This window comes from Ammospiza nelsoni, chromosome 27 (genome assembly GCF_027579445.1).
Source record: "Ammospiza nelsoni isolate bAmmNel1 chromosome 27, bAmmNel1.pri, whole genome shotgun sequence".
NCBI lineage: Eukaryota > Metazoa > Chordata > Aves > Passeriformes > Passerellidae > Ammospiza > Ammospiza nelsoni.
Genome location: NC_080659.1, coordinates 6,347,482 through 6,371,174, shown reverse-complemented (window position 1 = coordinate 6,371,174; position 23,693 = coordinate 6,347,482). Strand labels below are relative to the sequence as shown.

The 23,693-nt window shown below is 52.2% G+C and overlaps 2 protein-coding genes across 5 annotated transcripts; one reads left to right on the top strand and one right to left on the bottom strand.

Moving 5' to 3' along the window:
* Positions 1-19: 19 nt before the first annotated feature.
* ARMC6 (armadillo repeat containing 6) lies at positions 20-6,739 on the bottom strand. Of its 4 annotated transcripts, none has more exons than XM_059489823.1 (8): positions 6,728-6,739; positions 5,839-5,995; positions 5,330-5,412; positions 3,901-4,483; positions 3,157-3,302; positions 2,268-2,399; positions 1,553-1,690; positions 20-1,181 (listed from the first exon to the last, which is right to left on the bottom strand). In XM_059489823.1, the coding sequence occupies exons 2-8, from the start codon at positions 5,957-5,959 to the stop codon at positions 969-971; spliced, it is 1,416 nt and encodes a 471-aa protein (XP_059345806.1). In that variant the 5' UTR covers positions 5,960-5,995; positions 6,728-6,739; the 3' UTR covers positions 20-968. The 4 variants fall into 4 exon arrangements, with proteins under 4 accessions (XP_059345806.1, XP_059345809.1, XP_059345807.1 ...); XM_059489826.1 differs by lacking the exon at positions 6,728-6,739 and adding an exon at positions 6,452-6,514; XM_059489824.1 differs by lacking the exon at positions 6,728-6,739 and adding an exon at positions 6,452-6,467 and having other exon boundaries at positions 5,839-5,998.
* Positions 6,740-6,995: 256 nt separating this feature from the next.
* SUGP2 (SURP and G-patch domain containing 2) lies at positions 6,996-20,837 on the top strand. Its single transcript, XM_059489827.1, has 10 exons — positions 6,996-7,274; positions 8,237-9,838; positions 10,914-11,031; positions 12,536-13,449; positions 14,094-14,205; positions 15,116-15,618; positions 16,884-16,948; positions 17,537-17,673; positions 19,061-19,181; positions 19,821-20,837. Exons 1-9 carry the CDS (start codon positions 7,169-7,171, stop codon positions 19,179-19,181), a joined length of 3,678 nt encoding a protein of 1,225 aa, XP_059345810.1. The 5' UTR covers positions 6,996-7,168; the 3' UTR covers positions 19,821-20,837.
* Positions 20,838-23,693: the final 2,856 nt, after the last annotated feature.

The following is a 23,693-nucleotide window of genomic DNA, read 5'->3' as shown; positions in this document are numbered from 1 at the left end:
ACAAAAAGAGCCACGCAGCCCTGCAAGGTTTGTGTGTTTTATAAGGTCACCATTTTTACAGAGAGCATCACATTAAAAACATCCACTCACAAAACTGGCAGCGGCACAGGAGGAAGGCTCAGCAGCAGAGCCTTGAGCTGAGGCTTCAGAGCCTTTCTGGCCCACAGAGCCCCAGCTCTGCCTCCGTCTGTGAGGTTCATTGCTCACTGCAATGAAACGTTCCTGGGTCCCGGGCAGTGCCAAGGGGTGACAAAGCCTGGGATGGGATTGCCAGTGGCACCAGCGCCTGCCTGGTCCACACCACTGCCAGTCTCTGCCCTGCTCCTCTCACTGAGGGAGAACGTGAACTTTCCTCCTGGATGCCAACAGTTCCTTTGGATGTCATCCCAAATCCTTACTTTGCCTTTTTTTTCTTTTCTTATTTTTTGTATTTTTTTGTTGTTTTTTTTTGTTTTTGTTTAAAACGTTACGCTGGCGGAAAAATCCCAAACAAAGCAGCGACACAAGAGTGGGGTCAGCAGTAAAAGAACAGGGCAACGGGACAGAGAGAGCACATTCACAAACGCTGGGGCTCCTCCTGACGCAGCCCCTGAGTGGGGCACAAATGGAACCAGCAGCAAACCGGGCAGGACAGAGCCAGCCCTGCTGTCACCGGGGCACCGGAGCAGTGACAACAGCCCCGTCCTGCCTGGGGGAGCAGATCATCCTCGGCCATGAGACGATCCAGGCAATGACCACTACACAGAGCTGGTGTGCAGGCTGTGAATGCAGAAGCCGTTTCAGCTGCAGCTCCCCAGGTCCAAGTTCCCTGCAGCCTCCCCGGGCTGGGTTTGCTCCGTCGGGCAGGACCATCCATGGCAGACCCATCCATGGCAGACCCATCCAAGGCAGCTCCATCCAACGCCGCCTCCGCCAGGCCCGGGGGCTCGGGCACTCTGCACCCTCCCTGCTGCTGCTGCCAGGAGCCCTCACTGAGCCAGGCCGCCCCTCTGGCCCGTCCAGAGCTCCCGCAGCTCCACCTGGCAGCCCAGGTCCCTGAGCGCGGCCCTGGCCACGTCGTCGCAGTCGCGGTGGGCGGCGCGCGCCTCGGCGATCAGCACCTCGGCCCCCAGCGCCAGGATGGGCCCGCACAGCTCCCGGCTGCGCGACACCAGGTTCCGGATCAGCATGCACGCCTGCTTCTGGGGACGGACACACGGACAGACAGACAGACAGACAGACAGGGTCACTGGGGGCTGCAGGGAACAATGGGGCTCACAGCTCCCGGCTGCGCGACACCCGGTTCCGGATCAGCATGCACGCCTGCTTCTGGGGACGGACACACGGACACGGGGTCACCAGGGGCTGCAGGGAACCGTTGGGTCAGTGGGTGTTACAGGGAAGCCCAGAGGTCTCTGGGCTTTGCAGGCAAGCCCAGGGCTCAGAGGACTCCTGAGGACACCCAGGGCTCAGAGGAATTCTGATGGAAGCCCAGGGCTCAGAGGACTCCTGAGAACGCCCAGGGCTCAGAGGACAGCCCTGCCCGCCCCAGCCCGTGCTGTGAGGGACCCACCTGCACAGCCACCTCCCGCGGGTGAGCCTTCATGGCCTGCAGGGCAGCCAGGGCCCCGCCGCCCTCCACGATGACGCTGCAGTTCTCGGGCTTGCGCAGGGCCAGCATGCACAGGGCAGCGCAGCCCTGCTCGCAGATCTGCAAGCACAGGGAGCACTGAGTCAGCTCACTGCCTGCCCCCCTGCCCTGCAGCCAGGGAAAGCGGCCTTCCCTTCCTGGCAGGGCGCTTTTGGAGGGGTTTGAATTGTTTTGAAGCTTCTCCCGCTGCTCTGGCACGTAAAGCAAGGGGAGGGTTGGGATTGTGATCTTAGAGATATTTCCAACCTTGATAACTGTGTGTTTGCACACCAACCGCCATCCCCGCCATCCATCTCATTGAGGAATAAGAAAAATAAACACTACAAGGTGGAAAACCCCTAAATTCACACAAATATTGGATTCTGTGGCCAAGGTCAAGGTCTATGCACTGCTCAGCTGCACACACACATCCTGCAGCTCCAGCAGAGCTCCATCCCCACCCAGAGGGGCTCCCAGGGCTCTGGGGGGTACCTGAGGGTGCTCAGGGGGTACCTGAGGGTTGCCCAGGGGTCCTGAGGGTGCCCAGGGGGTACCTGAGGATGCCCAGGGGGTACCTGAGGATGCCCAGGGGGTACCTGAGGGTTGCCCAGGGGTCCTGAGGGTGCCCAGGTGGTTCCTGAGGGTGCTCAGGGGGTACCTGCGGGTTGCCCAGGTGGTGGCTGATGGCCAGCACGATGAGCTCGGTGGCCCCGGCGTCCACGAGGGCGTCCTTGACGTCGTCGTTGCCGGCCACGGCGCGGATGGCGCTGAGCACCTGCTTCACCACGTCCTGCCCGCGGGAACAGCAGCTCAGAGAGCAGCACAGAGCTGGGCAGCTCAGAGAGCAAAGCACAGCATCCCCATTCCACGAAAACACCTGTGGTAATTATCAGCTACCAAAACTCTGCCCGCAGTCACTGCCCTGCTGCACAAGGGACCTTGGAAACCTCTGCCAGAGCATCACCGAGGCTGAAAAAACCAGACACCAACCTCTGGGACCTGAGCATCCAAATGCTTTGTTTAAAGTCTCTTTTTGGGGGAAAACCAAAACAATTCAGTGTCCCTGTCATATTTTCTGGAAAAATCCCTTTGCCAGGATTTCTCTCCTGGGAAGCTGAGAAGCCTCAGAGAAAAAGGAAAACAATAATCATCTCATTTGCTTCTCCTGTGTTTTGCTGCTTTGGAATGTGGTTTGGAGACTGTTTGGTTGGTTTCATGTAAATTGTTTTAACTTAATGACCAATCAAGGTCAGGCTGTGTCAGACGCTGGAAGGAGTCACGAGTTTTCATTCTCATTCTTTGTAGCCTTCTGTCTGCATCCCTTCTCTATTCTTTAGAACAGCATTCTTTAATATAACATATTCTAGCATCATGAAATAATAAACTAGCCTTCTAAGAACATGGAGTCAGATTCCTTCATTCCTCCTCCGTCTGGGGAACCCAGAAAGCACCACAGGCCGAGGCTCACCCACTGCCATGAGCCCCTTGCTGGGGATGAGATGCCCCCAGCCCAGCCCAGCCCAGCCCAGCGGCTCCCCGCTGCTCACAGCGTGCTCCATGCAGTCAGCCAGCAGAGTCACCATGAAATTCAAGCCCCCCAGGTCCACAATCTCCTGGCAGAACTCGTTCCTGACGGAGAGGCGGGAGAGGGTGGCGCAGAGCTCGCTGAGAACCGCAGAGTTATCCCTGAAGGCTGCGGAGGAGAGAGGGATGCAGTCATTACTGCACAATTAACGGGGTTTACTTTGGTTAATTACGCAGGGAACACTGCATTTTGTTCTATGTATTAAAGCAGGGGAGATGACACCTGCTCACTTTGTTCACAATGTCCTCTCTGGACCAGAGGCAGTGAGCAGAGACAAGAGGGCCCTGAGCCTGTAAAACTTCCTAAATACACTGAAAAACTGTTTTGATCATCTGACTGCCCCACAGGCTATCAGCAGCACCACAGTGGCACTTTCTGGCTCTCTCAGGGCACATTTCAGGGATAGAACTAAACCCCAGTTGAGTGACAAATTCTTTAATCACCTCCTTGAAGGAGCTTCAAGTTATGACAATGAGAGAAGAAATCAGAGAATGGGAGAAGAGAAATCATAAGGGATTCCTGAGACAATGGGAGAAGAAATCATGAGTGATTCCAGAGAAGAAACCACAAGTGATTCCTGATATAGTGAGAAGAAACCGCAAGTGATTCCTGAGATAGTGAGAAGAAATCACAAGTGATTCCAGAGACAGTGAGAAGAAACCCCAGGTGCTCCCCACGAGGATCAGCATCCCCAGGTCCCTTTCACCTTTAGCAGCCTCGATGAGGACTCTCAGCCCGTCGTTCTCCAGCACGATCATCTTGGCGTGGTCGTGGGCGTGCCCGAAGGGCACTCGGATGTCATCGTCGAAGGTCATGACCCTGAGGGCCGAGGCGGCGGTCCTGACGAGCTCGGCGGCGCTGCCGCGCCGGGCGAGGGCCCCGGTGATGGCCCCGGTGAGCGCGGGCAGCACGCCGCCCCGCACGAAGGCCTGCCTGTTGTGCTCGTGCTTGAGGCAGGCGTGGCGCACGCAGCGGATCCCGGCCAGCGTCAGCTCGGCGTCCCCGCGCCGCTCCCGCAGGCCGCGCAGCAGCAGCTCCCGCCCCGCCGCGTCCAGCAGGTCCGGCTGCCCGTCCAGCAGGGCGGCCAGCGCGGCCAGGGCCCGCAGCAGCAGCTCCCTGTCCCCCGCGGCCAGCCCGCAGGCCGACAGCACCGCGGCGTAGGCGCCGTGGCGGCCGGCCAGGCAGCGGAAGGCGAGCTGCTCCTTGCACTGCGCCGCCAGCGCCGCCAGCTGCTGCGGCAGCTGCGCCACGTCCTGCTCTGCCACGGCCCTGGCCAGGCTCTCCAGGGTCTGCGGGACACACCGAGGGTTAGTGCTGCACCTCAGCGTGCAGGGGGAAGAGCGGGGTGGGGGTTCTGGGGCTGGAACTCGGTCTGGGGTAAAGGGAGCGGTGGTTTATGGTGATCGGGATTTGCGCACACAGCCCCTGCCGGGACAGGGGCTCCCCGTGCCCGGGGTCTGGGGGACGCACCGAGGGTTAGTGCTGCACCTGAAGGGCTCAGGAGGAACAGCAGCGTGGGGGTTCTGAGGCTGGAAATCAGTTTGGAGTAATGGGAGCGGTGGTTTATGGTGATCGGGATTTGCGCACACAACCCCTGCAGGGACTGGGGCTCCCTGTGCCACCACTGCCACAGCTCCCCTGGGCACCAGAACCAGCTGAACTGGGTCTAACCAGCTCATCCCAGCTCTGCAAGTGTCCACAGCCAGGCTGGACAGAGCTTGGAGCAGCCTGGGCTAAGTGAGGCTGATCCTCACCGTGTCCCCAGCCCAGAGCCACCTCCTGTCACCCATGGGACACCTCCAGGGACGGGGACCCCAAACCTCCCTGGGCAGCCCTGAGCACCCTCCCCACGAGGAAATCCCTCCACATGTCCCACCTGAGCCTCCCCTGGCACACCCTGAGGCTGTTCCCTCCTGTCCTGCCCCAGGAGCAGAGCCTGAGCCCAGCTCACCTACACAGAGCCCTCCCTGCAAAGCGCAAGGTGCTCCTGGAATGTTTTATATTTGCAGAATAAATAGGATTAACTGCCTGAAGAGCTCCCAGAGAAATGGGGCAGAGGCAGAAGTTGGCCTAGTATTTATGTTATTATTATTATATAACCCTGAGAGAGAGAGAGCAGCAATCTGTGCTCCTACCAGCAGGATTTGGTGCTTTTCCCTTTGCCCGTTCTCAGAGGCAGGAGGTCGTACAGCCTTCACAATATTGCTCAGGTCCACACCTAAAAGGGGAAATAAAACCAAGTTTAATACTGGTTCCAGGACAATTGGAGTCAAATAAACAGTATCAGTTCCAGTTCTAGGGAAAAGCTGCCAAGGTAACCACAGAGAACAAAGATGAATTTGTAAACATGCTGAAATGTTCAATTCTGACTGTAAGGCCAGATTCTGCCTGGAACAAAGCTAGATGTCAGTTGAGGGGGGCAAAAAGAAGGAATTTAATTTCACTGACCAAATTTTGCCTTCCAGCTTCCCTCTAAGCAGTTTTGCAGTCATAATTAATCCACAAAAGCAGGTCAGCATTAACGGTGTCTCTGCTCCATTTCACAAAGGCTCCTTTCCAATGCTGCACGACCCACCTCTGCCTGCGGGACTCCTTTAAACCCTGAGGATGTGTAAAAGAGCCCAGCCTGCAGAGTGCACGGTACCTTGGGCCTCGAACTGCAGCACGGCTTCTCTCACAGCCTCCTCGGGCTCCATCTCGAACTCGGTGATGTTCTCCTGCACCGCCTCATCGAACGTCTCCTGGGCGATCTGCTTGGAGCCCATGGTGCCGGCACGGGCTGGGGCCGCCTCGGTGTCCTGCTGCTGACAGAGGCACGGCTCGTTTGGTGTAAAACCTTCTCAATGCCTAAAACCTTTCAGCAGAGCCCGAGCAAGGGGCCGGTTCCTCCCTCAGACAAAGGCTCAGAACTCTGAATCAGATACCCGCTGCTCAAAGGCACGGCCGCTGTTTTAGTTAATGGGGAAAGGACAGCAGGGAAGAGGGATAAGGAGGCATTTCAGCAGCATTTCTGGATTTCCGTGGGGTTTCAGAGCTGCCACCGTGACGGGGCTCTCGCTGCAGCGCTGAGGGCACCGCGCCCGCTCACGGCCCCGGCCCTCAGCCCGCCCTGCCCCGCTTCCCCCGGGCCCCGGCGCATCCCACAGCCCTCAGCGGGCCCCGCAGCTCCCAGAGACGCGGAGAGAGCCCCGCAGGGAGGCGGCGGTGCCGGGGGAGCTCCGGGCGCACCCGCGGCCCCGCTGCCCCTCACGACCCACCTGGGCTCCCGCCGGCCGCCCCCGCCGCACAAAAGGCGAGGGCGGGACGGCCCCGCTCGGCCGCCGTACGTGCCCTCTGCGCGTGCGCCGCGGCCCCAATTCGCACCGCTCGCCCTCACGCCGAGCGAAAAAGAACGCGGAGGGCGGCAACGCGCACGCGCGCCGCTCCCACGCACGCGCAGTAGGCGCAGCGTGCCCGGGCGCGCCCGCAGGGCAGCGGCGGGTCCCTCAGAGCGGGAGGCCGCGGCCCGCTCCCCTCGCTCCCGTCCCGCTTACCGGCAGCGTCCCGCGCCCGCCCGCACGGCTCCGCGCAGCGCAGGCGCGGCGGGAGGGGGAGGGACGCGGGGGCGTGGTTAACGCGTGAGGAGGCGTGGCCCGTGCGGAAGAAAGGCGTGGTTATACCGGTGCGGGGGCGTGGCCTAGGGGGGCGTGTCCACCCGGTGTCTCCGGGAGGGGCGTGGCCATCAGCGGGAGGGGCGTGTCTACCGGGGAGGGGGCGTGGCCAGCGGGAGGCCCCGGTGTGGCGGGAGGCGGCGGCGGCGCCGGGGCCGCCTCGGTGAGGGCGGGCCGGGCTCGGGCTCCGGCTCCGGTTGCTCCTCCCGGCGCTGCGCGGGGGGCGGCGGGGAAGCGTGCGGCTCCCCTCAGGCTGCGCCTCCCCTCAGGCCGCGGCGGGAGCCCGGGCCCGCGGCAGGCCGTGCCCGGTACCGTGAGGGGAAGATGGCCTCTCGGAGGATCACCCGCGACTCGTTCGAGGCCGTGGTGCAGGACAAGGTGAAGCGGTACCGGAGCGGTGCCGCGGGGGATCCCGGCCATCGTTTCCCAGGTAGGAGAGCCGGGATGGCGGGAGCAGCCCGGCAGCGCCTGCCATTTATTGATTAATTAATTAATTAATTTATTTATTTATTTATTGGCCTGGCGCCGCTGTTTTTCCACATCCGTTTTAATGGAAGAGGCAGCAGAACAGCTGGGCAAGGACTGGCACCGGAACGGGGATAAAAAATGGGAATTGAGACAAAGGAATTGTCTTCAGCATGGCAGAGCGGGTCCGGGTCCAGGCGGGTCTCCAGGGCTGCAGGATGGAATTCTGGTCATGGATTAGAAGTTAAATAAATGCAGGAGTGCCCTGGAAGCCTTTGGGTCTTTGTGCTTGGTGCTGTTTTTGGGGAAAAAAGCTCAAAGCAGGGCATTGACCTCATGAACGTAACGCAAATGGTGGTCCCGAGATTTGGGATGTAAAATGCCCAGCAAGACACTTGGGTTGCATTCCCAGGGATGGACATTCACAAGAGAGCTTTAAAATGAAGTCTGGCTATTTTTAGAGTTGCATGAGCCCCGAAGAAATCATTCATATTAAACACTTCTATTCTTTTTTCCAAGTATTCTTTACTTTCTGAATTGAACCTCTGGGACTGGGGAACAAGGGTCTTGGGTAATGAGAATTTCCTGCGGTAACGAGAGAATTGTGGTTGAGTTTGCAGAAAATCCGAGTTCCTGTCCAGCTGTGGAATGGGAATTCTGGGCTGGGTGGCGAGGTGGGGATTGGCCAAAGCTTGGATGTCTTTGACAATTTATAAATTCTGGGAAAGCTGAAAGTTCAGAGTTCTGGTGGGTTTTGTGTCTCAAGTAGAAGACCAAGATGAGAAGGAAAAATTTGGTTTGGAGGAGAACTTGAGCTCTTGAACTTAGGGATTGGAGTACGGGGATGGGAATGTGCTGACGTGGATTTCCCACAGAAATCTCCCCATTTTGACTCTTTTCACCCTCTGGTTTAATTCCTCTGCCCAGCTCCCTCCCGGCTGCCCCGGCCCCACTACCACGAGAGCTTCCAGCACGATGGGCGCTTCCCTCCGGCCAACTGCCAGCACCAGGACTGGAGCCAGGAGCCCGGGGAGGATTACCCTGGGGAGAGCCGCCCCGGGGAGGAGTATCCAGGGGAGAACTATCCCGGGGAAAGCTACCCCGGGGAGGATTACCCCGGGCAGAGCTACCCCGGCCCTTCCTACCGCGCCGCCAGCCCCCTGCCCCGCAAGGAGAATTATTTCCACGGACGCTTCTCCCGCCCTGCGCCCCGGGAGCGGGAGTTTGGCCAGGATTACAGGAAATTCGGCCGTGCGGCCGCCCCAAGCAGGGAGTTTGGGCAGCGCCCCGCTCCCCACGGCCGGGAGTACGGGCAGCAGGAGTACCGGGATTACGGCCCCTCCTCGGATTGCTGGGAGCCCGGCGGGCGGCGCGCAGCGGGGTTCGGCTCCCCGGAGCTCCTGGGGGATTTCAGGTCCCCCGGGCTGATGGAGGAGGAGGAGTACGGCAGCGCGGGGGATCAGGAGCACGAGGCCGAGGACGGCGAGTTCCGGGCGCGCAGGGGAGGCACGGGCAGGGCGAGAGGGCTCAGGGGGAAGCGCCTCAGCAGGGGCGTGCTGAAGGCCAAGGTGTTCAAAGGAGACCTCAAAAGCCCCCTCAAGAAGTGGAGCGTGAAGAAGGCGCAGCCGGGCCTGGATCCCAAAGCTCTGGAGCAGCCTCTGGAAGTGGGTGAGCAGAGGCCGGGGCCCCTCCAGCAGCACCCCAAGCTGCCCCCGCACCCCGTGGCGCCCCAGAGAGCCGTCCTGAGGCTGCCAAAGCCCGCCCACGTCTTCAGGAGCCTCAGCCTCGACCCGGTGGACAAATCGGACATCTTCTCCACCTTCGGCATGGAGATCATCAGGTGGGCCGGGTTCCACGCCGTCCGCAGCGACGCCGAGTTCTCGCGGCTCTTCGGGGCCCTCTTCGAGCTGGAGACCGAGACCTGTGCCAAGATGCTGGCCTCCTTCAAGTGCTCCCTGAGGCCCGAGCACAGGGATTACTGCTTCTTCACCATCAAGAGCCTGCAGCACGCCGCCCTGAAAACGCCCAAGGTGGACAACGAGTTCCTGAACATGCTGCTGGACAAGGGCGCCGTGAAAACCAAGAACTGCTTCTTTGAGATCATCAAGCCCTTCGACAAGTACATCATGAGGCTGCAGGACCGCCTCCTCAAGGGGGTGACCCCTCTGCTGATGGCCTGCAACGCCTACGAGCTGAGCCTCAAAACCAACGGCTTCGGCAGCCCCCGGGAGATGGCCGGCGCCTTCGAGACCACCGTGTCCCTGTGCAGGAAATCCCTGGCCCTGCTGGGCCAGACCTTCGCCCTGGCCTCCGGCTTCAGGCAGGAGAAGATCCTGGAGGCCGTGGGGCTGCAGGAGATGGCCCCGGCGCCCACGGCCTTCCCCAACTTCGACGACTCCACGCTCTTTGGCAGGGAGTACATCGAGCACCTGAAGGCCTGGCTGGACAAGAGCGGCTGCCCCATCCAGATGAGACAGGCAGGGGCAGGAGCCGGGGAGCAGCTCCGAGCAGCCTCCCCCGAGGCCAGAGGTAACGGGCAGGGAGCTGCCCTGCAGCAGGGGCTTCGTTCCTGTGCTGTGCTCAGGGAGGGAACTCCTGACTCGGGAATCCCACTCAGGGAGGGAATAACAGGTGAATTCCAGGTGAATCCCACTCAGGGAGGGAATAACAGATGAATTCCAGGTGAATCCCACTCAGGGAGGGAATAACAGGTGAATTCCAGGTGAATCCCACTCAGGACTGGGGCAGGGAGGGAATTCCAGGTGAATTCCAGTCAGGGAGGGAATAACAGGTGAATTCCAGGTGAATCCCACTCAGGGAGGGAATAACAGGTGAATTCCAGGTAAATCCCACTCAGGGAGAGAATAACAGGTGAATTCCAGTCAGGGAGGGAATTCCTGACTCGGGAATCCCAGGGGAGTCCCCACTCAGGGCTGGAATTCCAGGTGAATCCCAGTCAGGGAGTCTGTGGGAGTTTTTGTGGTGAAATTGTGTCCTTTCTTCTCCTTCTCTCTTAAATCCAAGATTTTCACCCCAATTTCACCACCTCAAGGCAGGGAAACCAGGACCAACCTCTAACTGCCTTAATTGCAGAGTAAATATTTGCATGTATGCAAATCTGGGGATGTCACCATCACCACTTTAATCAGATCCACGTGCATTCCCTTGGAGGTGTTCAAATCCCATCGCTGAGCTGGGCCAGTGTTTCCTCCTGCCTAAAACATTCCTAATTCGTCCTTTTTTCCCTAAAAACCTATTTTTTCCCTAAAAACCTGTTTTTTCCTTGAGCCTCAGATCCCTTCTCAGGGAGGTTTTGCAGCACTGGCACCAAATGGTTGAAAATTTCTCACCCAGCCCTCAGAGCAGCATTCCAATAAACTGATTTTCCACCAAAACTCCTTTTGCTGCAGTAAGAAATTGCCTTTTTAAGGATGATTCCACTCGCCTGGCATGGCTGTGGACGTGTTTTTTAAACCAGGGTGTTTTTAATAAATAATAAAGTTTTGCTTTTTTTTTTTTTTTTTTTTTTTTGCGATTTATAGATATATTTATTGTATATTTATTTATGTGGGGGGTTTTTGATGGGATTTCTTTCTCCCCACAGCCCCCCAGCGAGCTGACAGGAGGGTTCTGGACACCATTGAGCAGCTGGTGAGCAGCATCGTGGCAGGAACTTTGTCTGCCAAGGACAGGAATGCCCAGAAAAACTCTCCTGAATACTGGTGGGTGTGTGGGAGCCGGCTGGCAAATTCGGGTTAAATTCATTAAAACTTCAGCCCTTCACTCCGTGGGAATGATCAAAGCCTGTTGTATATTTTTTTAGGCTTTTTAAATTTTTTAGGGGTTTTTAATTTTTTTTTTTTTTTTTTTTTTTACTTTTTTTTAGGGGGGAAATGTTTTCCTGCTGTTAATTATCCCTGGAAATGCTCCTGGTGTTTGTGTTGCTGCTTTTGATGTGTCAATAATGGCTCTTTGTGATCCAAATTCAAGGTGTTCAAAGGAATTTGCATTTTAGGAGCAAATTCCTTTGCTTTTAGGAGCAAATGATGGAGACACCCAGCGAGGTGCCAGGGTTTAGAATTGCAGGGGAAACTGGAATTTGGAAAAGGGGGAGCTGAGGCTCCTCCAGGTGTGTGAGCTGATGAACTCCTGTCGATTATTTATTCCCTTGATCCCAGAAAAACCTGCTCAGCCTCATGCTGAACACCTGGAACAAACAAATGAACTGGAATGCTGAGGGGGTTTTGCTTCAAAAATGGAGATTTTGAGCTGAATTTTCCTATTTCTAAGTTTCTCAGGTTCCTGGGTGATGAGGAGTACAAATATCACAGTAAAAAATTGAGATTTTCAACAGATCCCTCATTTTTTTTGTGTTTCTGAGGTTCCTGTGCGATGAGGAGAGCCTGGAGTACAAATACTACAGGTTGAGACTGTAAATATTGAGATTTTAATCAGGTTTCTCCTTTGTTTTCTGTTTCTTAGGTTCCTGTCCGAGGAGGAGAGCCTGGAGTACAAATACCACAGTAAAAAATGGAGATTTTGAGCTGATTTCTCCATTTTTTGTGTGTTTCTCAGGTTCCTGTCCGAGGAGGACAGCCTGGAGTACAAGTACTACAGTAAAATATGGAGATTTTGAGCTGATTTCTCCATTTTTTGTGTGTTTCTCAGGTTCCTGTCCGAGGAGGACAGCCTGGAGTACAAGTACCACAGTAAAATATGGATATTTTGAGCTGATTTCTCCATTTTTTGTGTGTTTCTCAGGTTCCTGTCCGAGGAGGACAGCCTGGAGTACAAGTACCACAGTAAAATATGGATATTTTGAGCTGATTTCTCCATTTTTTGTGTGTTTCTCAGGTTCCTGTCCGAGGAGGACAGCCTGGAGTACAAGTACTACAGTAAAATATGGAGATTTTGAGCTGATTTCTCCATTTTTTGTGTGTTTCTCAGGTTCCTGTCCGAGGAGGACAGCCTGGAGTACAAGTACCACAGTAAAATATGGATATTTTGAGCTGATTTCTCCATTTTTTGTGTGTTTCTCAGGTTCCTGTCCGAGGAGGACAGCCTGGAGTACAAGTACTACAGTAAAATATGGATATTTTGAGCTGATTTCTCCATTTTTTGTGTGTTTCTCAGGTTCCTGTCCGAGGAGGACAGCCTGGAGTACAAGTACCACAGTAAAATATGGATATTTTGAGCTGATTTCTCCATTTTTTGTGTGTTTCTCAGGTTCCTGTCCGAGGAGGACAGCCTGGAGTACAAGTACTACCGGCTGAGGCTGTCGGAGGTGCAGAGGAGCAGCCTGGCAGGGGAGGCAGCAGCCCCCGAGGCCCTGAGGGCCATGCTCTATGCCAGGAGGGTGGCCAGCATCAAAAGGAGACTTTTCAAGAGGAAAAAACCACCTGGGCTTGTCCCTGCCCGTGCCAGGAGGGTGAGGAGGGCGAGCACTGGCACCCAGACCCTGCTGTCGGCGGGCACGGGAGTGAAACACCCTGAGCAACATCTGTCAGCTGGCACGGGAGTGAAATGTTCAGACAGAAATGTTCCAGCTGGCAGAGGAATGAAACACCCAGACAAAAATGTTCCAGTGGGCACAGGAGTGAAACACCCAAACCAAAATCTGTCAGCTGGCACAGGAGTGAAACAGCCAGAGCAAAATGTGTCAGGTGGCACAGGGCTGGAACAGCCAGACAGAAATGTTCCAGCTGGCACAGGGCTGGAACAGCCAGACCAAAACCTTGCAGCTGGCACAGGAGTGAAACAGCCAGAGCAAAATCTGTCACCTGGCACAGGGCTGGAGCAGCCAAACCAGAATCTGTCAGCTGGCACAGGAACGAAACACCCTGACCAAAACGTGCCACCTGGCACAGGGCTGGAGCAGCCACGCCAAAACCTTGCAGCTGGCACAGGAATGAAACAGCCAGAGCAGAACCTCGCAGCTGGCACGGGGCTGGAACACCCACACCAAAACATTCCAGGTGCAGAGCTTGGCCTGGCCCAGCCTGGCCCCGGTGCCACCTGTGCCCCACAAGGTGCCAGCAGCAGCTGCCAGGTGCCCGTGGCAGCAGAGGGAAGAGCAGATCCTGAGGGTTTGGCAGCAGATCCTGAGCTCCTCCCAGCGCTGGGATCACAGTTTGCTGATGGTGAGTGCGGCCTTGGGGCTGGGTTTGGGGTTTTAATTATGGCAGGGAAAAAACTAACTGACATGGGGTTGGATTGGGAATGTTAAATTATATCCAGGAAAAGCAAACAGGGGTTGGATTGGGAATTTCAGTTATAGCAGGGGAAAACAAACAGGAATTTTGGGAATATTAAATTCTGTACAGGAAAACAAGCAGGGGTTAGATTGGGAATTGAAATTGTAGCAGGGAAAGAAGTAACTAATGTGGGGTTGGATTGGGAATTTTTAATTATAGCAGGGGAAAACAAAAACAAAAGAAAAACAAAACAAAAAATTTTGGGAATATTAAATTGTGTCCAGGGAAAACTAACATGGGGTTAGATGGAGAATTTAAATTATAGCAGGGAAAAAACTGACGCAGGGTTAGAGCTGGGATGTTACATTATAGCAGGAAAACCAACAGGGCTACGTTGGGAATTCTGAATTACAGCAGGGAAAACAGACCGGGGTGAGATTGGGAATTTCAAACCGTGTCCAGGAAAAAACCCAAGCTGCAACCCACACACAAATTCCTGCTGGAAGCCCCAAACCCCATTTCCGTGACCCTGAATTTTGAAGCCCTCAGCTTTGCTGCCCCGTTTCACCAGAGCACTTTGCTCCTTGCAGTGGATGCCAAAACCATGGAGACTGCAGAGAAGCTGGCCAGGTTTGTGGCTCAGGTAGGGCCGGAGATTGAGCAGTTCAGCATTGACAACAGTGCAGACAACCCCGAGCTCTGGTGAGTCCCAGCTCCTGCTCCCTCCCGTCCCTGCCCACATCCCTGCCCTGCCCTTGGGGCTTTAGGAGCACAGGAACTGGGGGCAGCGCCCCAGCACCTCCGTCGATGCTGAATATCTGAAATGTCTCAGGGAAAAAAACCCATTTATGCATAAACGTATTGATTTCTGATCATCAACTTGGTTTATTTTTGAGCCTAATCACCAGCCTGAACCCTGAAACTGGGAATCCTCAAGATGATTCCAATGGATTCATTTGACCTTCATTTCCTTGGATTTTTGACCTTGCATCCCCTGGATTTTTCACCTTATTTCTCTGTCTCTTTGACCTTGTTTCCCCTGCATTCTTGACTTTATCTTCCCTGGATTTTTTGCCTTATCTTCCTGGATTTTTGATATTGTTTCCGTGGATTTTTGACCTTATTTCCCCTGCATTTTTGAACTTGTCTCCCCTGGATTTTTGATATTGTTTCCATGGATTTTTGACCATATTTCCCCCTGAACTTTGACCATATTTCCCTGGATTTTTGACCTTATTTTCCCCTGGACTTTTGACCTTATTACCCCTGGATTTTTCACCTTATTACTCCTGGATTTTTTACTTTATTTTCCCCTGCACTTTGACCATTTTTTACCTTATATTCCCCTGCATTTTTGACGTTATTTCCCTGAACTTTTTCCCTTATCACCCCTCATTTTTTTCCCCATGCATTTTTCCCCTTTTTCCCCCCTCATTTTTCCCCTTATCCCCCCTCATTTTTCCCCTTTTCCCCCTCATATTTCCCCTTTTCCCCCCTGCATTTTTCCCCTTTTCCCCCTCATTTTTCCCCTTATCCCCCCTGCATTTTCCCCCCTCATTTTCCCCCTTTTCCCCCCTCATTTCCATTCCTCACCACCCATTCCTCCCCCCAGGTTCCTGCAGGACCAAACCAGCCCCGCCTTCAAATTCTACCGCATGAAAGTCCTGGAGCTGTGTCCCTCCATCACCTTCAGCCCCGAGGCTGCCGAGGCTGCCCGAGCTGCGGGGACAGCCCTGGACACCGAGGAGGACGACGAGGAAGAGGAGGAGGAAGAGGAAGAAGAAGAGGAGGAAGAAGAAGAAGAAGAGGAAGAAGCAGAGTTTGAACCCTCCCAAGCTGATGAGGAGGATGAGGATGATGAGGAGGCCGTGGCAGCAGGTAGAAGGGTGACAGAGCTAGAGGAAGAAGTGGTGTCCGTGGCAGGAGAGGAGGTGTCAGGAGGTGACGTGCAGCCCCGCGGCCGCTCTGACGGCGCTGTCCCAACTCTGTCGACACAGGCACCCCCCGGCCCGGGCCCCGGCGCGCGCTTCCCCCGCAAACGCGTCAGCTCCAAGTCGCTGAGGGTGGGCCTGATCCCGGCCCCAAAAAGGATCTGCCTCGTCCAGGAGCCCAAAGGTGGGTTGGCGCCGAAAGGGTTAAATTTTATTGTTAAATAGAGGAGGATTTGGGGAAAAAATCCCCATTCTTTAGGTGTTGTGGCTTTCAAACGCGTCAGCTCCAAGTCGCTGAGGGTGGGCCTGATCCCGGCCCCAAAAAGGATCTGCCTCGTCCAGGAGCCCAAAGGTGGGTTGGCACTGAAAGGGTTAAATTCTGTATGGAAAAAAAGGGGATTTGGGCAAAAACACCCGTTCTTTAGGTGTTGTTCCTCTAAAATGGGGCATTTATCCAATATGAAACTCAGCTCCAAGTCGCTGAGGGTGGGCCTGATCCCGGCCCCCAAACGGATCTGCCTCATCCAGGAGCCCAAAGGTGGGTTGGCAGTGAAAGGGTTAAGTTCTGTATGGAGAAAAAGGGGATTTGGGCATAAATCCCCATTCTTTAGGTGTTTTGCTGCTTTAAAAATGGGATTATTTAATGCAAGCAGGTCAGCTCCAAGTCGCTAAGGGTGGGCCTGATCCCGGCCCCCAAACAGATCTGCCTCATCCAGGAGCCCAAAGGTGGGTTGGCACTCAAAGGGTTACATTTTATAGTAAAAGAGAGGAGGATTTGGGCAAAAACTTCTGATTTTGGAGGTATTTTGTCACTTAAAAAATGGCATTTCTCCGATACAAAACTCAGCTCCCAGTCCCTGAAGGTTGGGGTGATCCCGGCCCCCCAAAAGGATCTGAGCTCAAAGGTCGGTGGGCACTGAAAGGGTTAAATTTTATACTGGCATAAATGAGGATTTGGGTAAAAAAATCTGATTTTTTAGGTGTTTTGTCACTTAAAAAATTGTGTTTTTCGGTACAAAGATGAGCACAAAATTCACTTTAAATCTTCATTAAAGTGGCAAAGAATAGAACAGCCCAAAGGTCAGTGGGCACCGAAATATTTCAGAAAATAATTTGGGCAAAAATCCTGATTTTTCAGGTATTTTGTCACTTAAAAAATTGTATTTTTTGATACAAAAATGAGCACAAAATTCACTTTAAAAGGAGAAGCTGAAGAAATCATTTGTTATGGGCCAATATATTTCTATTTAATTGAGGCTATATTGATTTCTTTCATTAATTCTGATCTTTTTTATTGCTCTAATTTTTCTTATTGCTTCTGTTTTAGGTCCAGGCTTGATATGGAATTTTTCGAGGATTTTTAGCTGTGGTTTAGAGGAAAAAAGTTGAATTTTTTTACTAAAATAATTTGAATTTCCAGCTGAACTTTGTGGGTTTTTTGCCTTGCAGTGCATGAACCTGTCAGGATTGCTTATGACAGACCCCGGGGCTGCCCTGTCACAAAGAAAAAAAAGGTAAAAAATTCACATTTCTGCCACCGAATCCCGCCAGAAATGAGAAATGGTTTGGGAAAAAAACAATGTGGAAAGAAGGAAAATAATTTTTTAAATTTTATTTTAAAATTCCTTTTAAAGAAGGAAATTACTGTGAGGAAGTTCCTTTAAAAATTCCTTTGAATTAAGGAAAATTCCTTTAAAAAATTCAATTTACACTGGTCTGGATGGGAATTTCACACATTTTACCACCCTAATAAATTCCTTTATTTTTAAAGTTTTTTCCCATTTTCCCTCATTTTCCCCAGAAGAGGCTGAGCCCCAGAAACTTAAAAGTTCCTTTAAAAATTCCTTAAACAATAAGAAAATTCCTTTAAAAATCTCATTTAAGAGAAGAAAATTCCTTTTAAAAAAATCCTTTTAAAATTCCTTTAAATGAACGAGAATTCCTTTAAAATCTCATTTAAAATAAGGAATTTCCTTTAAAAAAATTCAATTTACGCCGGTGCGGATGGGAATTTCACCCTGATAAATTTTATATTTTTTTCCCCCATTTCACCCCAATAAATGTTAATATTTTTTTCCCCATTTTTCCCCGTGTTCTTGCAGAAGCCCAGGGCGCTGGAGGTGCCCCAGAAGAGGCTGAGCCCCAGGAACGTGGGGTTCCAGATGCTGCAGAGGATGGGCTGGCAGGAGGGGCACGGGCTGGGCACGCGCGGCCGCGGCATCCGCGAGCCCCTGCACCTGTAAGGGGGGAAATGGGGATTTATGGGGGGAAATAGGGGCTTGAATGGGGGAAAATAGGGGGATTTATGGGGGAAAATAGGGGGCTTTAATGGGGAAAAATAGGGGCATTTATAGGGGGAAAATAGGGGGATTTATAGGGGGAAAATAGGGGCTTGAATGGGGGAAAATAGGGGCATTTATGGGGGAAAATAGGGGCTTGAATGGGGCAAAATAGGGGCATTTATAGGGGGAAAATAGGGGCTTGAATGGGGGAAAAGTGGGGATTTATGGGGGAAAATAGGGGGTTTAATGGGGGAAAAATGGGGATTTATAGGGGGAAAATAGGGGCTTGAATGGGGCAAAATAGGGGGTTTAATGGGGGAAAATAGGGGCATTTATAGGGGGAAAATAGGGGCATTTATGGGGAAAAATAGGAGTTTTAATGGGGGAAAATAGGGGGATTTATGGGGGAAAATAGGGGCATTTATGGGGGAAAAATAAGGGTTTTAATGGGGGAAAATAGGGGGATTTATAGGGGAAAATAAGGGGTTTTAATGGGGGAAAATAGGGGGATTTATAGGGGAAAATAGGGGCATTTATGGGGGAAAAATAAGGGTTTTAATGGGGGGAAAATAGAGGGAAAATAGGGGGATTTATAGGGGAAAAATAGGGGTTAAAATGGGGGTTTTAATGGGGGAAAATAGGGGCATTTATGGGGGAAAAATAAGGGTTTTAATGGGGGAAAATAAGGGGATTTATGGGGGAAAATAGGGGGTTTAATGGGGGAAAATAGGGGGATTTATAGGGGAAAAATAGGGGGTTTTAAGGGGGAAAATAGGGGGATAAATAGGGGGATTTATGGAGGAAAATAGGGGGGTTTTAATGGGGAAATAGGGGATTTTAATGGGGGGAAAATAAGAGTTTTAGTGTGGGAAATTTAGAGCTTTTAATAGGAGAAATAGAGGTTTTAATAGGGGAAAATAAGGGGTTTTTAATAGAGGAAATAAGGGTTTTTAATAGGGGAAATTCATTATTTTAATGAGGGAATTAAGAGTTTTTAATGGGGGAAAATAGAGGTTTAATATGGGAAATTCCCTGAATTCCCATAAAATTCCCCTTTATCCAGAATTCTTTGCCATTCCCTGACCCCTCCTCAAAGCCCAGAATCAAGATATTTCCACAGAAAACCAAACCTAAACTTAAAACTTATTCCACAATTCCCTCTCCCACCTGATTTTTTTCCCACAAAATCCCGTTTTTCAACTGGGAATTCACCTTCTAATGGCAATTGAGGGGAAAACATTAAAATAATTCTAAATAATTGGCTGCACCAGGCACCGAGTGGTGCGAAATGGATTGAAAAAAATCAGATTTTTTGGTTCTAATTTGTGACATTTTCTTCCCCAGGGGTGCAACCTCAGCTGGGGAGGGTTTGGGAGTGGCAGGGGAGGAAAACCAAGAAGATGCTTTTGACATTTTCCGCCAGAGGATGATCCAGATGTACAGACAGAAAAGGGCAAACAAATAGGTGAGTGCCAAACTCATCCAAAAAATTGGCTTTTACACCCAAATTCTCCCTTTTCCTGCAATTCTGGGGGAGTTCTGGTGGGGTCTGGGTGCCCTGGAGGCGCCGAGTGAGCCCAAAACTTTAATTTCTGGAGGTTTCTCTGATTTTTGACATTCTGGAGGTGCTGAGAGACCCCAAAATCTTCATTTGTTGGGAGTTTTTCGGATTTCTGAGAATCTTTTTTTCTCTCTTTTCCCCCTTTTCCCCCTCTTTTTTCTTCTCTGTCTCTCTCTCTCCCTTTTTTTTTCTGTTTCTCCCTCTGTTTCCTCTATTTTTACCCTTTTTCCCTCTCTTTTTTTTTTTCTCTTTCCCCTCCTTTTTTCCCTCTTTTTTTTTTTCCTTTATTTCCCTCTCTTTCTCTCTTTTCCCCCTCCTTTTTTTTCCTCTTTATTTTTCTTTGTTTTGCCCTCTCTTTTTCCCCCCTTTTTGCCCCTTTTTCCCCTCTTTTTCTCTCTTTTTTCCCCCTTTTTCTCTCTCTTTCTCTCTTTTCCCCCTCCTTTTTTTTTTTTTTTTTTCTCTTTACTTTTCTTTGTTTCCCCCTCTTTTTTCCCTTTTTTCTCTCTTTTTCCCCCATTTTTCTCTCTGTTTCTCTCATTCCAGCTCCAGGCTCTCTTCCATGAAGACCCCCGGGCCCCCTCCCCTCCCTCCCGCGCTGTCTCTGCTGCGTTTGCTCCGGTTTGCCTGGGATCCACCCAAAATTCACATTTCACACCCCAGACTCTGGATTTTCCGCCCCAAATTTCACATTTTCCTCCCCAAATTCTGGATTTTCCACCCCAAATTTCAGATCTTCCCTGGAATTCCACCCCAGGTTCCCTCCTTTCCGTCCCAAGAGATGGAAAACGAGGATTTTCCCCCATTTTGGTGTCAGTAACGCTTTGGTAGAAACGTTCAACCCAATAAATGTGGGGCTGGACAATTCCTGCTGCCTGTGACGCTGAATTTGGATTTCTGTTGTGGCTTTGGCCCTTTGGAGGAGATATGCATTTTTATTTTAATTTAATTATTTTGGTTTTGCTGGAATTCAGAATTCCTCTGGGTGCAGAGCAGGATTTTGGGGTCAAAATCCATTTTTGGGCTGGGATTCCTCACCAAAAACTGGAATTATTTCCCAAAAATCAACGTACGACTTTTTGTTTTTTTCCTCTTGACCTCCCACTCTACTTCCAGCTTTTATTTTACCCAAATAAATCCTCAAAAATCCAAATATTCTCCTTTTGGCTTCTCCCTACCCTAATTAAAACAAAATTTGAAATTAATTTGAATTTTGAATCCTGCATATCTCAGAGCTGAGTGGCCAAGCACAACCCGAGGTGGGTTTGAGCAATAAAATACCTGAAAATCAGAATAAAACACCTGGAAAATCAGAATAAAACATCTGGAAAAATCAGAATAAAAGACCTGGAAAATCAGAATAAAACACCTGGAAAAATCAGAATAAAACACCTGAAAATCAGAATAGAACACTCAAAAAATCAGAATATGCTGAAACCACCTGGGGTTTTTCTGAAATAAAATCCAATTTTGGGGTTTTTTGGTGACCAGTTTTGGGGTTTTTGTTCCGTTTGGGGCTGGGACTGTTGGAGTTCTCTGTGCCAATAAAATTCTGGTGTTGGACATTCAGTGTTGGGATTTTGGTGTTGGTTTGGGGTCTGGGGATTTGGAATTTGGGATTTCGAGTTTTGGAGTTTGGGGTTTTGGGGTTTGGAATTTCAGGGTTTGGCATTTGAGATTTGAGATTTGGAATTTTTGGGGTTTGAGATTTGGGGGTTCCTGACCCCTGTGGGGTCAGGGAGGGGTTGGGGTGGGAGGGACCTCAAAGCCAATCTGGGGACACCTTGGGGACATCCTTGGGGACACCTTGGGGACATCCTTGGGGACACTTTGGGGACATCCTTGGGGACAGCCTGGGGACACTTTGGGGGCAGCCTGGGGACACTTTCTGCCATCCCAGGTGGCTCCAGCCGTGTCCCTGTCTGGTGTCCCTGTCCCTTTCCTGTCCCCATCCCTGTCCCCTCTGTCTGTCCCTCTGTCCCTCTGTCCCTTTCCCCATCCCTGTCCCCTCTGTCCCTCTGTCTGTCCCTCTGTCCCTCTGTCCCTTTCCCCATCCCTGTCCCCTCTGTCCCTCTGTCTGTCCCTCTCTCTCTCTGTCCCCTGTCCCCTTTCTCCCTGTCCCTTTCCTGTCCCCATCCCTGTCCCCATCCCTGTCCCTCTCTCTGTCCCTCTGTCTGTCCCTGTCCCCCCCCAAGTAGGGCAGACCCTCCTGCCCCGCCCCTTTCCTGCTCAGAGCTCTCATTAATGACCTGCCCCAATTAAGCCGGGCTAATTGCCTGGGCTGGGCTGGAACTGGGGGAGGAGCGGCTGCACCTCCTGCTGCCACAAATGCCAGATGTGGGCCCTGAAATTCCAGATGTTGGCTCCGGAATGCCGAATATTGCCCCTGAAATTCCAGATGTTGGCTCCGGAATTCCGAATGTTGCCCCTGAAATTCCAGATGTTGGCTCCGGAATTCCGAATGTTGCCCCCGAAATTCCAGATGTTGGCTCCGGAATTCCGAATGTTGCCCCTGAAATTCCAGATGTTGGCTCCGGAATGCCGAATATGGGCTCCGGAACTCCAGGCGTCGGCTCTGGAATTAGAAATGTCGGCCATGGAATTCCAAGTGTTGGCTCTGGAATTACGAATATTGGCTCTAAAAATTGCAAATATTGGCTCTGGAATTCCAAATCTTTCATGTAAAACTGCTGGTCTTGGGAGTAATTATTGATGAAAAATATAAATACCCTCATTAGCAGCGTCATTAACATAAATTCAGTGTGGACACATTCGTGTGTTCGATATTAACGGACACAGCAGTATTTTATATTAACGGGATTGATCAATAACTCCTTAAAAACTCCTGGAATTCAAGGTTTTGTAACCTGCTAGAGCACACCAGGGTAAAACCGGGATTGCAGCGGCCTCAGGGGCACGGGGAGCCTTTAATGAGCTGCTTAAAACAGAAAATGAAAGGTGAATTTGGGTATTTTTAGTGCTGAAGGATGAATTTCTGTCCTTGGGAACAGAAAAGTGGCTCAGGGGCCGTTCTGGAGAGGAATTCTGAGCAGGTGTGGGGGGAAAAAAAGGAATTTTGGGGTTAAAAGCAGCAGATCTTGGGGTTTATTGAGTTCTTGTGCTCTAGGAGGAGATGGGGGGGTCCCTGCAGGAGGTTAAATTTCAGTGGTTTACATTGAAACGCTCAAACTTTTATATTTAATACTAAAATAACACTGAATACTAAAATAACAATAAATACTATTTCTACTCAACATTGTCAGTGTTTAACTCAGACGAAGTGACAGAGGGTGAGGGGAAATCCAGCATCAAATGGAGATTTTCTGTTTGGTTTCAAACAAACTCAGAATGGGAGGGGACAAGGGACAGGGTGGGGACAGGGACAAGGGACACAGATGGGGACAGGGTGGGGACAGGGGTGGGGACACCGGGGCCAGGGGTGACACCTGGCACAGGGAAAACAGCGCAGGATGGGGAGGAGGGAAAGGCTGAGTGTGAGCAGGGGGGGATTCACACCTGGGTTATCACACCTGAGCTATCACACCCTGGTTATCACACCTGAGCTATCACACCCGGGTTATCTCACTTAGGATATCACACATGTGTTATCACACCTTGGTTATCACATCTCAGTTATCACACTTGGGTTATCACACCTGGGTTATCTCACTCAGGATATCACATTTGGGTTATCACACCCAAGTTATCATCACTTGTGTTATCACACCTGTGTTATCACACTCAGGATATCACACTGTCACACTTGTGTTATCACACTGGGTTATCACACCAGGGTTATCATCACTGGGTTATCACACCTGAGTTACCTCACTCAGGATATCACATTTGGGTTATCACACCCCGGTTATCACTCCTGTGTTATCACACCCGTGTTATCAGTCTGGGTTATCACTCAGGTTATCACACCCGTGTTGGTGCTGCCAGGGTGGAATTCTGAATTCCAGAGGCGGGGGGCTTTTGACACTTCCAGGGCTCAGAGCCGCGGTCCCGGCCGGCGGTGGCCCCGAGGGTGGCCCCGATCTCCTGTCCCGGCAGGCGGTGCCGCCCCCGCCGCCAATAAAGTCGGGAGAAGAAAAGCGGCCAAACGTGAGCGGGACGGGGCGGCGGGAGCGGGGAGGGACCGGGTAGGGGGCGGACAGGGAGCGGCAGGGACCGGGAGCGGGCAGGAGCGGCAGGACCAGGTAGGACCGAACAAGGAGCGGCAGGGAGCGGGCAGGAGGGACAGGGAGCGGGCAGTGACCGGGCAGGAGCGGCAGGGATCAGGTAAGGACCGGGCAGGGACCGGGAGAGGGCAGCGAAGAGCTCGGGCCGGCCGGGCTCGGGGCAAGGCTCGGGGCGGGGGGAGGAACGGCTCGGAGCGGCACCGGCTCCATCCAGCCGCTCCCTGCCCCGTTGGAA

What these genes read in the sequence shown, in the direction of transcription:
- ARMC6 (XM_059489823.1), bottom strand. Translation starts at nt 5,959, where the DNA reads ATGGGCTCCAAGCAGATCGCCCAGGAGACGTTCGATGAGGCGGTGCAG. An exon ending in AAAAGCACCAAATCCTGCTG is followed by an intron (nt 4,484 to 5,329) that starts GTAGGAGCACAG and finishes TGTGTCCCGCAG; the next exon opens with ACCCTGGAGAGCCTGGCCAG. An exon ending in CGCGGGAGGTGGCTGTGCAG is followed by an intron (nt 1,182 to 1,552) that starts GTGGGTCCCTCA and finishes GTCCGTCCCCAG; the next exon opens with AAGCAGGCGTGCATGCTGAT.
- SUGP2 (XM_059489827.1), top strand. Translation starts at nt 7,169, where the DNA reads ATGGCCTCTCGGAGGATCACCCGCGACTCGTTCGAGGCCGTGGTGCAG. An exon ending in AAAAACTCTCCTGAATACTG is followed by an intron (nt 11,032 to 12,535) that starts GTGGGTGTGTGG and finishes TGTGTTTCTCAG; the next exon opens with GTTCCTGTCCGAGGAGGACA. An exon ending in CCTCGTCCAGGAGCCCAAAG is followed by an intron (nt 15,619 to 16,883) that starts GTGGGTTGGCGC and finishes TTTGCCTTGCAG; the next exon opens with TGCATGAACCTGTCAGGATT.